Raw genomic sequence first — 12502 nt, forward strand, 5'->3', positions numbered from 1 at the left:
TATATATATATACTTGAGATTTTTATTTGTACATTTCTCCTTGTTAACAGCGTCAGTAAAGATACAGACAGAGGGGCCTGTAACATACATAAGGCCCCTGTGAACAATCAAAAAGCAGGGATGTTCTAGTTATGCATCTTAGCTGGCATTCAGACTAAAAGCTGCCATAAAAAATGCTGTGCTGGGGGAGGTGTTCTACTTCAGGTATCATCAAGATATTGCATACCATCTAGGATGTTCAGCTTGATTAGCAGATGTGTTTGAACACAGTAGCCAAAACATTGCATAGTGGTTTTAAAACACTATGAGACAGGATTTTACTTTCTGTAAAGTTATTATGGTGTCAACTCTTTAATCTTCTGTCTCAGTGACTACAAGGTAAGCAGCAGTTGTTGCTGTTCTTGTTACAAAGTAATCCACCAGGAATGTGTGCTTGCAAGTATTTCACTGGCCAATCAGACAACAGTGCTCTGTGCACCAACAAAAGGTAAGCCTGGTTTAACTTTTTGCTCATGATCTTTTGTTTGTTTGTTTGTTTTTGGCTGATGCCTTCTGAATTAATATCTGTGCTGCATTGTAGGACTGTCCTCATTTAATTCAATGAAACAACCTACGTCAAGTTCAAAATCATCACCTCAAGAACAGCCTATGATTTACTGTATGAGAATTTTTTTAAATGTTATGAGTTCATGGTGTTTGCTGAACCATGTTATTTCCATCTGGCCGAGTGCTGATCTGCTGTCCAAGGGGGTGCTTAACACTGATCTAAACCACTTAATTTAGCGTAAGCACAACAGGAGTCTTGGTGTCTCACTGCATAAATAAACCGTGTGTATGACTACACTAAGTAATGTGGGCCAAAGTTGAACCTTGAAGTTGTTCTGTGAACTGTAACGGATGTTTATGTCGGACAATCTGGGTAATAATCTTATCATCGGCTTTCATTTCCTAACCCTTAATGGTCTGACTGCTGTTTCATGCCAAGTTGGACTTATGTTTTAGCAATGGGGTCCTGTTACCAAGTCAGAGCAAAAACAATTGTGAATACAATGTTTGTTCATTCTGCTGGGAAAATGGGCAAATAAAATAGCAAAAGTAAGACTAAATCTGCAGTGAAACAAAATTATTCTTTTAAATTTTATTTAATAAACAATCGTGTAAGTTGTTTGTACCTTTCCAATTTAATGACAATGACTTTTCTTGTGTTTCTGTATTCAGAACAGGTCACTATTTATGCAGGCCAAAGCACAGATTTGAGGACACAAGACAAGTTTCCATTGTTAATCTCCTTACCTTGTGACTCAGGGGTTTCTATCTGGGAAGCCTGTTTCTTCTCTCTCCTCCTCTGCTTCTCATCCTCCCAGATGGCCTGCAGGCCAGGGTTCCTGCCAATCTGATCTGGACAAAGAGGAGAGTCACAACACAGTGTGTCAACTGTCTTTTAACAACAAAGTCTATTCTGACCAATAAATGCCAGACTCAACCCATAAAAGTCAACCAACAGTTACTGCAGTTCTATTTAACAGTGCAGTTTTAATATACTGTTACAGGGCAAATGGAAAAGTGTGAGTCAGAAGCCACCCTGGACTCTTCTTGCCTTTCTAAGCAGATGCTTAGTGTGGTTTACCCTTCTGTGCCGAGCCTGATCTAATGCAGAAGGACTCTGCATACTACAGCCCTGATCTAAGTACTGTCTTTAACACAACAAACACAAGACTCCAGATCACTGGCTCTGTTGGGGTAGGCTTTCATCCTGACAAGAAAAGTTAAAGATGCACCATAAAACTCTGCACACATGTGGCTTTAAATGCCAGTGGGATTTTACCAGCTGGCCTGTAATGTTGACCAGCATGGCCAATGTGATTGGTTTCAACTGAAGGCAAAAAAAAGGCTAAATATCCAATTCAGGTCATTCAAACTTGATTGTATGTTTAGGAGCAGTGCTCAGTTTGACACTTCCTGTGGATGGAGGTGATTTTCCATACCTGAAGCCACAGCTGTTTGCATTGCAGTTAGGGGGGAGATGGCCAAAAAGATAGGGATATTTGTTTTAGTGAAGCCCAATTTAATGTTATTATAAACATGTGCTGGCTTCTCTTCCACTTCTGATCAAAGAACCTTTTCCACCGTGGCAAGTTCAGTGATCAGCTGTCTTCTACCGTTACTCTAAGATAAAACAAATCCAGATTTGCTACACCTTTAAATATTGAACACAACAATAAAGTGCTCTGACCAGCAGTGCCACATCAATCACCTGAGCCAAACATGACAACTTAATCACAGATGACCTTTCACCATCTCTTTCTTTGTCTCAGTCCTACAGCTGTAGCAGACTGAGCTATAATCCTGAACACTGGTGGAGTGGTGCAGCAGGTGTGCTGTCCTGAGAGAACTTACTTTCGATTTCCAGGCGGTTGAGGACATCCACAGCCACAGCATCAACCTCCAGCTCACAGGTGCTCTGCTTCTCCACCTCATCCAGGAACAGGGAGCTGTAGGCAGTGAATCCATACATAACTGGCTTTTAAAAAGTGGCAATAAAATCCTTCCAGTGACAGCACAGTCTGGTCTATAGAACTGATTCAGGTTATTTATTCAGCTCTTTTTTTAGTTGTTCATTTTTAAGTTTTGATTTTGATATTTAAAACCATAAGAAGTAACTTGTCATTGGCCGAAAATGATACTTTAATTAATAGATTTTGAATATTATGAATCATGGTTTCAAGGACACAGTTGTCTCCCAAACACAGAAACTAGGTCCAACCAGGTAAAATTTTGCCGGTAATACTTTGCCGGCTTCGCGACTCTGGGCTTTGTTCAGACATGATGTCTAGATGTGAAATAGCCAGCAAAATTCTGACTACAGGTGCATATCTTAAAGGGGCTTTAGAATTAGAGATGGTGCAGGTGGGACTAACCAGGGTATGGCATTCTCGTCCCAGTGGACAAATGTGCCCCCCTGGGTGCTGTCGTTGAGCTTGGACGTGCAGGGGCTCTTCCAGGGACTGATCCTTGGGGCACTGCTGGGAGTTCGTCCTTCTGGGTCTTCTGTAAAAAAAAAAAAAAAAGAGTGTTGGTTACAGCTTTTGTCTCAGTTTTGTCTTAGCACAATGCTGTTTTGTTTAAATAGTATGAACCAGAAAAAAATAAAATCCAGTTATAATGAGCCAAAATTATGTTTTAAATAATGCAGCAAACTAGGCTGGCATAGGCAGTTAGAATGAAACACCATCATCTCTCACATAAGGACATTTCAATTAAACTTTATATTTGTATGGCACCAAATCACAAGGATAAGGATAAGGATAATCGCCTTTATTGGCCAAGTATGTTACACACAAGGAATTTGTTTCCGGTACAGAACCAACAACAGAAATCACCTCAAGGCAATTTAACATATTAAAGTCAAAACCTTATACTTTATCAAGGGTAAATTCCACTGGTATTTTTGACACGTTTCAGCTATTTTGGAGGCAGGTGTCCAAACTGTGTAATGAGACTTCACAAGAGTTCTATTCATCTTAAAAAGGCCCATTTTACCAGCCCAGCCCCTTTGATCATTCCTTCATCTGATCCCAGATTAAGAACTTGCTTTCAAGTCCGAGCTCCAGGGCAGAAGCAAACGTGAACAGGTGTACCTATTACTGGGCCATCTTGGTTTCTCTGTGGCACAGGCCACTGGATACTTTCCACTGACTGCATCAGTGTAGAGTTAGATCAAACACGGGAATTCTGCTTTTGTTGGAGGAACGTCGGGTGTGAAGATTTTGGAAAAAGGAACTTTATTAAAGTGTGGAATTTCCTGCCCTGAATCATTAATGTCCTCACATGTGACGGCCACCCTTGATGCTCTCTGTGAGTCAAAAGTGCGAGGTACAACAATGAGACTAAGCGGAGATCAAAGCTGTGAGTAATCAGAGTTGGTTATCTGGGGTTTAGTCTCTACTAGGAGGAACTGGAGCTAGGTTAGTGAAGGTTAGGTTAATCCAAGATCTGAGAAGGAAACCCTCAGTCTGACACTCCCACTATGGGGGTGACTGAACTCCCCACTCAGTGCACACTTTGAACATATTAACAAACACATAGAAAAATGACCAGCTCCTCACTGCTTTGCTATAGCTGATGAGGGATGTTAATTTTGAGCAATACCTCACAGCAGAGCAGCATAAAATACACACATTCAGATGTTGCAGGAGTTACTGAACAGTGAAAGAGACATTCAGATAGAAGCTATATTGGTTATGGATATTTAGTCTGCAGGTCACGCACTAGAAAAAGCAGGAGCTCCAGCTCAATCTGAAACTAAAAGAATCAGAGAATATATGAACATAAAGACACTTTTGGCCACTTTCATAGTTCTATGTTGCAGCTTTTTGCAGCATCAATGTTTCTTAAAGCAGGGTGACCTGGTGGCCTGGGAACTGAGGTGCTGCCCATGAGGTGCAACAGCAGTGGTTTGCATTCAGCCAGGGACTTTGATGCATATTGGTCCCCTTCTCTGCTTGTTACTTGTTATCTCTAGGCTGGTATTAAATGCGTAAAAGTAACTTAAAGCTAGACTTGGTCACTTCCGCCAAAGAACTGGTAATGATGCCATGAGCAGCAATTACTATATACAGGACAACAGCACACCGAATTTCCCCACAGTAATCACAACTGATTTGAGAGAATCTTGTCAGAATAATTTAAGACAAGGCTGAAAATCAGCACTTTGCTGACCTCCTTGTTTGTCTGGCCAATTTTTTTTTTTTTACACTTCACAAACTGACACACAATGTTTGCTGTGCATCGGCTTTATACATTTAAAGATGAAACCACTGGAAACCTTAAAGGCAAAATCCATAAAAGATTTTCATTCTGCAGGGCTGACAGAACACTGAAGGATGTAGCTCCATGTACCTCAGACAAGCACAAGAGAGAGTGTGAAGACTGCAAAAGTGGCAGCTACCAACACCCAAAATTGGCTTCATTATTCTTGGTCTGCCCAAACACCTTTTGATTTTTTTTTTTTTTTTGTCTACAGAGTCTTGTTTTTGTGGAAATGTCTCCGCTGATTTCATGGAGGCAGTGTGGCTACTTTTTTCTTCCTAAGCAGCAATGAAAGGAACAAAATGGCAAAACAAGCCAAAAGGGAAAACAGCGAAAGAGCATGAGTAAAGCAAAAGAGGAAATATGAAAGAAAAGGCAAGATGACCACAAGAGAAAATGTGAAAAGAAGAGGGCAACATGAGGGAGGAAAACAGAGCTAGCTTTCAAAAGAAAACAGAGGCATCCTGAGGCTGAGATGAGATCAGGACTAATTCGATATGACACAAGGAATGGCCGCCATCCCTGCTGAGCCACAGGGAACAGTGCAGTGAGCAAGAAGAAGCTTGGCTCTTCTCACACTGTCCTGCCAAACCCAGCAGTGTGTCCTGTGTCCTGAAGCAGATGAGACAGCGGTAGCAGGCCACTTGCTGACCAACATAGGGAAGTGCCTCGAGACACTGAGAACTACCCCAAAGAAAGACAAGGTAGGAGGTGAAGGCAAATGCCAGATTTAAATCATATTCTTTTGATTAAGATTTAGCTTAGGTGTCTGTATAGTAATTAGATATTAAATTAGATAATACTGATTACCTAGTTGTTTTAAACTAGACTACTGGATGAGTTCTTTAAATGCAAAGGCATTTCTGCCCTCATTCCTTACCTTTGTTCTGCCTCCTGCGGAACTTGACTGCTCCCAAGTTAACCAGGTTCATGCCATACAGGTTGTAGTCTATGAAAAGCTGCAGCAGGTAGGGGATGTGGCCCTCGTGAGGCTGGTAACTCTTATTCATCACTGCTCTACTCTGCAGCAGCTCACACACCCTGCAACAAACAAAAATTATTCCATAAGAAAAAGATATCTAGCCCAAACACTTACTGATTAGAGATAAATATACAAATGTGGCAGTCATTCTCCCTGAGCTACACAAAACACAGATTGCTTTGGATGTAGCTGAGACTGTAGACTGATTACACAATGATTAGCTTCTCCCTATGAAATCAAACAGTCCTACTTGTTAATCTGTAGCTGACAAATGGTCACAATAGGGAACATTATTTTTTGGTTACAAAACATCTAACGATCAAAGGGTCATTCCAGTAATCTTGAAAAATCTCCAGTAATCTAGCATTGTACTTCCTTAAGGTCACATTGATGCTGTGCTTTATGCAAGTAGACTTTTAAATGTAGAGAGCTTTTCAGAAGCACAGACTATATTTTCAGCATTTCCCACACATAGACTTTGTTACATTAAAGAGCCTAAGTAAATTCAGCCACCAGTCTTTATGCTTCTGTGCTCGCAATAGCCGCCCAGTTCTTGCAATACTGCAATGATGCAATACCTCAAGAACGCCTTGAGGGAATTTCTTCAAATTTGGCACAAGTGTCCACTTGGATTCAGGGATGAACTGATTAGATTTTGGTGGTCAAGGTCACTGTGACTCCAAAGGGCTCATTCTAAGAAGGTACAGAGAGTCTGGACCAGAGGTATTAGCAAAACAGGTTTCCAATATTTCCAGGCTTTAACCAGTGCTGCTGAAGCAGCAAGAGAGGATCAGAAAGAGATAGCTGTAGCTAATGAGGAGAGAGAGGAGGAGGAGAGGTGAGGACAGAGGCAGCTAGTGTAGAAGCAACAGGTCATGGCAGCCAACAGCTGTAGAAGCAGAGGGGCCTCATGTCTATTCTTCTGTGCCTTGTAGACAGGACAACAGCTACCGCCACAAACTGAATCTAATTCTGTTGGAAGCACAGCATTCTACAGCTATTTTAATAGAATGAGCAGTTTTGACCATCAAACTGACATTTAAAATTAGTGTGCCCTTTTAATTATATAAAGGTAATCCTTTTCATTTAAATCAGTGTTGAGTCTCCACACAAAAAAGGACAACCTGTTTTAAAGAACCACCTTGCATTTATAGTACTTGCTCTCTGCCAGTTCAGCTGTACAACTCCACTCACATCATCACCACTAACGATGACCAATCTGGCAAATATCCACCGTTTTCCTGTGTGCCTCCATGCACACACAAGCAAACACACACTCAGTCACCAATATGCACAGTCACCAATATGCATACTCAGGAATTGAGTTCAGTTTAGTGCCTGAATACTCAGGAATTGAGTTCAGTTTAGTGAGTTAGTGGAGTCATGCACACACAGTTTGGTGTTCACTTAACATCAAACAACAGGAATCCAGGATGATCCCTATTCATATTAAACTGCATTGATCAGCAGCAACCTTACCTTTTCACCATCTGAGGATTGTACAGATAGATCTTCATAAAGTGCTTCTCCTTGGCATGGTAGCCATAGAAAGGCCTGTAAGAAACCGAACAGATGGGAGACATCTGAATACTGCATGTAAACCTCCAAGGATTCCCTCATCGTATTTTCTGAATTTTAAAAAAGGGGGATATAGTCACGTTTCACACTGCACATCTTTATTATCAGTTAATTTGGAGGTGATGAGTTACTTACATGCCAGAGACCAGCACGACCTTGAAGACATGCTGGGTGCTGGAGGCGGGGTTTCCCATTGCAACGTTAAGAGCCCTATCGATACTGAAGGCCACCTGCCGCAGGTAGCGTTCCGGTTGCTGCCCATAGCCATCGTATGGCACATAAACGTAAGGGAACACACCGTGGAGGTGCAGACACGTCTTCTGACCTGCAACAACAACAACAAATCTATTGAACAAAAGGCTCACAATTTTATCCAGTTCAACCATTGTCCCCTGGGTTTTGAAGCAGAAACCTTTTCATTTTGCATTAATTAAATAATGCTTTCAACAATGGTACACCTTTCTCCATTTAGTCCTAAATTTTTATATTCTTTTACATTTTTGCAGTTTTAATATATTGCTGTGAGAATACTGTTACTTGTATAGAACCTGAGTAATGTGACAACTAAGGCTGGGTATCCTGATGACAAGTACCTGAGTTTCAGGATGTTACATTCATATTTACTTCAAAAGAGCTCATAATTGTTAGATGTAAACACTGCAAGGAATATACACAAGGAATATACACATATTTGCCATAAATAAAAGGTATAGTCAGCGATTCTAATTCATTACATATTTTGTCATATTCACCTAAATTTTCCTCACATTCCTCAGACTGTGTGCGGGGGTAAACCCACATTAACCATAGCTAATGCTACATGCATATGTAGATATGTCAACAGCTCTGGGATTTAAAAAGGGATGAAGACAGACACAGAGGTTGTTCTTTTTCTGCTGGACAGATGAGTCAGTTATTTGCTATGTGCCACTGAAAAACATTATGGTAACCAGGTAATCTTTGTGGTAACGTTACATTAGCAAATTTGGTATTACCCGTGTCACATTAGACTGTCTGCTAAAGCAACTGTTCCTGGGACGTTCAGCTAAATTGCTAGTTTGCAAATGCATGTGGTTGTTCTGACTTCAGCTAGAACAGCTGGAGGCTGTTGTGAGAGAATAGAAGTGGAGTCTGTAGCTGGTTAGCCTCATGTTGTGCCCTAGTTGCTAGTATTCTGACATGTCTCCTTTGGCATCGGCTCTTTCCACAGTCACTAGCATCGCTGCCGTGGTAATGCACGTTAATCAAGTATGAGCGACATGGTTACAAGTTCCTGACTTCGGATTTGCGTTCATGGTGATCAAAATGTAAACAGTCTTTTGCTAGAATCACTGACTATACCTTCAAAAAATAAAATAGTGCCCATCTGGTCTATCCACCACACAGCAGCAGTCACCAGGTTATTTGTTTAGTGACAAAGCTGGTCCCTGGGTCACAACTAGTTGAAAACCCCTGAAGCTGAATAATAGGATTCAAGGAAAATAAAGCAGACATGCCACATCACACTGCAAAGGCCACATATACATTAAGAGAAGTGATTTTTCACTGATATACAGTGTACTGTTGTGATAAGGTGTGGCTCAGGGGAGGAGGTCCTCCCCCAGCCATAAGGTCACTGGTACAGTCACTGGCTTCTACAGTCCACAGAAATCTGAGCTTCTGATTCTCTCCAATCGTCTTGAAGCAGTGTCAGGCTGATGGACAGCTGGACAGGAGAAGGCAGTGTTGAGTGAACCCACATGTGTCTGCACATGCCCAGAGACATGCCTGCCTTCCTAACCATCATCACCTGCAGTGGAGCTTCAACAGAGGAACAAGAAGGGGAGTTCTGGCACTGTTTCTCCACTCCAAACATACAGACACACATTCACAGACAGCTTGCCAATTGTCCAACTATAGACTGTGGTATGACAGATGCTGTGCGTGATGCAATGCCGCAGTCTCCTGGCACAGTTGTTGCAACTGATGGAATCAAAGTGAAGGCTCCAAAAGAGGAAGAAAGATTCCTAGCATCTCTCTGCAGAACAGCAAATGATTGTTGCCAAATGGGAGCAGAGGGTGATGCAAGATGGGATGTAGTGTTGAGAGACAATAAAAACAGGCCTAGTCAGACATCAGCCACTCACCCATGAATGGGGGGGTATTGTCAGATATCTGGATAATAAAATTAAAATTAAAAACCAATTAGCTACCCAGTGAACAAATATCCAAATTTTTGGATATTTCGGGTCCAGCCAACATCTGTGTAGATACAGTACATAGATACTTTATTGATCCTTAGGGAAATTCAGGTAATAAGAATGCCTTCAACTTCTCTACTCTTGGTTGGCCAAAACAGGCCACTGTAGGCATTTTTCCATTGTTCTCAATTAACTTTGTGTACAATTAACCAATTCATGTGGAAAAAATAAATCAATATTGATCAATTTATTTCTTGCAATCACAATGGTAATCCAATCCAGACATGTATATGGGTTTATTCTGTTTAGCCCTACAACTAACAAATTAGATTCATTACTTTTAATCTGCTGACTGTTTATTATTATTTGTTTGATCTATAAAACATTTGAAAACAACAAAAGTTTCCCATCATACTATCATAGGACAAAAGGTGATGTCTTCAAGCATCTTATTTTTTTCTAACTAAATCTAAAAATACAATGTATGACCAAGAAATATCAAAGAATTGTCACATTAGAGAAGATGAAGAGACAGCGGGATCAGTAGTTGTCAGTCTAGTCTGCAGCGTGTTTCTCTCTCTCCACTAAACAAGGTATGTGCAGCTCCACTGTGAGACACACAAAGGCTGACAGTCACTCCTGCAACGAGGACAGCACGCATCTGTTTGTCCTCAGCCTGCCATGTCAACATGGACTCTCACACTCACACACACACACAAGCAGCCAATGCCAGCTTCTGCTACAGTTGCTAGGCAACAGCGCTGGCAAAGCAAAAGCCCCTGACAGACAGCGGGAGAGATGAACAAGTGATTCTTTCCACCCAGCTGGTCAGGCCACCCTAAAGAGAATGTGTGTGTGTGTCTAAAAAAGCAGGACAGAATGAACCAAAAAGAAGAGCAGACAGAAAAATGATGGGATAGAAAATGTGCCTGGAAGAGAAAGAACAAAAACGAGGTGGTGCACTAAGTCAGAAGAATAAAAATAAAAACATAGGGTGTGGATGTGTTTGGGTGTAAGAGGGAGAGAAAGGTAAGCAAAAGAAGTGGAACCTGGATACTGACCATGAAACTGGTCGGTAGACACTCCTGGCTCAGACAGAAAAAAACATCTGCTGCTCCAGATGGATCGCACAGTATTGTGATGCATTAAAACTTAAGCATGGGCAAATAACAAAGAATCTCCTGAAGGTGACATTATGAATGTTATTTACATCACAATGGTACACTGAGGAAATAACACCTAGACTTATCATCATGAGAGTGTCGCATTAATGCAGTACAATGTAAAAACAAATCAAATGTAACAAAGTATAATCCAATCACTGCGAGTCACTGTTTGCTTGCCTTCTTTTTGTGGGCACATGACAGTGAGCATTAAAGCATCCCACAGACGGGTTATACACATCTTTTCACACCTGGGATGCACTAATTCAACCGATTATACATTCTTGATTTCTCATGAACCTTTGATACCTAATCGATGGGCAAACATGGCAGTTGTATCCATTCAAATTAAAGTTACAACACAATAAAATCTGCCAAAATCAAGAGGGTCTGAGGCTGAACTGTACCTCTGAATGTTTCACTGTTCCTGAGCCACATCAGCAGTTTCCTGTCCACTTTCCCACTGAAGGATTTGTGAATGGTGGAGGTGGAGAGCAGCTGTGGCAGCTTCAGTCTTATCTGAGAGGAGCACTTAGACAGAGAACGTCCACTGTTTCAACTGCCTCCCCTCCAGCTCATCTCTGTCTCTGTCCACTTCCTCATAGTAATCAGCACCACAATTCCATGACTCAGCATCCGGCGCAGCAGTGGCCCTGCTCCACCACTGGGTCAGTAAGACAGTCAACCTGAACCTCAGTTAGAAAAGCCAATGAGTGAGTCTGTCAGACAGCATATCAGCCACTTAGCCAAGCAGACTGCTGTTAACCTACTGTTAGTACGCTGGGGCACAGACAGTGACAGGACTTGAGATCTATGCAATCAGACAAAGATGTGGTGCACGCACAAAACATACAGTGTCTACATTCTGAGTGAGTGCACAAGCAGTGCATAGAAGAAAAGCAAATATTGTAGAGAGCAGAATGAACTCAAAGTGTTTAAAGTAGCTTCCAAAAATCTACAATGATACATACAGTCTGTATCATAAACTGGAGACTGAACATGTTCATGAGTTATAAAGCAAAGATGCCCCACCCTGCTTGTTTTGCTGCCTTTATCACTGACAAAACAAGCATTTTTGAAGACACTTGCCTTGGACTCTGGGGCATTCTAATGAACATTTTTTACTCTTTTTTTCCCCTCAGAATTTTATAGGCTAACCAACTAATCACTTCACTGAAAATATCTTACATTGCAGCCCATTTAAAGCCATATTTATGGGCAATTGCCCCCACCAGCACCTTCTAAAGCAGTTCTTCCCATCTCACCAAAACGTTATTCCTCCATTTTATAGAGCTCTAGAGACATGTGTAAAGATGCTAACCCCCCACATTTGTTTTGCATGCTTTTGTGGAAGAAGCAGTTATGGCTCACATGTCATCTGCTTTGTTCCATTTGTGTTCTAGTTCTGGATCTTTAAAATTTTGTCTATGCATAATCAAACACTAGATAAATATTTAAAAAAATCAATTTCCTTCCTCCATACCATTTGAAGGCTATTTTGTCAAACAAACTAATCAGTAGTTTCAGTGTTATTTCTGATACTAGCCAATCTGGTGGGCAAATTGACAGTGGCATCTAAACAGAGGTTGGAGGCAGTGGACACTGAACAAACTGGATGCTTCTGTAGCACATACAGTGAGGAACAGAAGTATTTGAACTCCCTGCGATTTTGCAAGTTCTCCCACTTAGAAATCATGGAGGGGTCTGAAATTCACATTGTAGGTGCATTCCCACTCTGAGAGACAGAATTTTAAAAAAAAATTCAGGAAATCACATTGTATGTTGTATGT

General features: G+C 41.2%; 1 protein-coding gene across 1 annotated transcript in view; it reads right to left on the reverse strand.

The window, feature by feature from the left end:
• The window catches only part of rev3l (REV3 like, DNA directed polymerase zeta catalytic subunit), a 101212-nt gene that overhangs the window by 58641 nt on the left and 30069 nt on the right, over positions 1–12502 (reverse strand). The window contains 6 exon segments of the mRNA XM_020614085.1: positions 1294–1398; positions 2398–2492; positions 2919–3048; positions 5690–5850; positions 7271–7345; positions 7505–7694. Coding sequence (XP_020469741.1) covers positions 1294–1398; positions 2398–2492; positions 2919–3048; positions 5690–5850; positions 7271–7345; positions 7505–7694 — 756 coding nt within the window.

Source organism: Monopterus albus, unplaced genomic scaffold (genome assembly GCF_001952655.1).
Source record: "Monopterus albus unplaced genomic scaffold, M_albus_1.0 scaffold142.1, whole genome shotgun sequence".
NCBI classification, from domain to species: domain Eukaryota; kingdom Metazoa; phylum Chordata; class Actinopteri; order Synbranchiformes; family Synbranchidae; genus Monopterus; species Monopterus albus.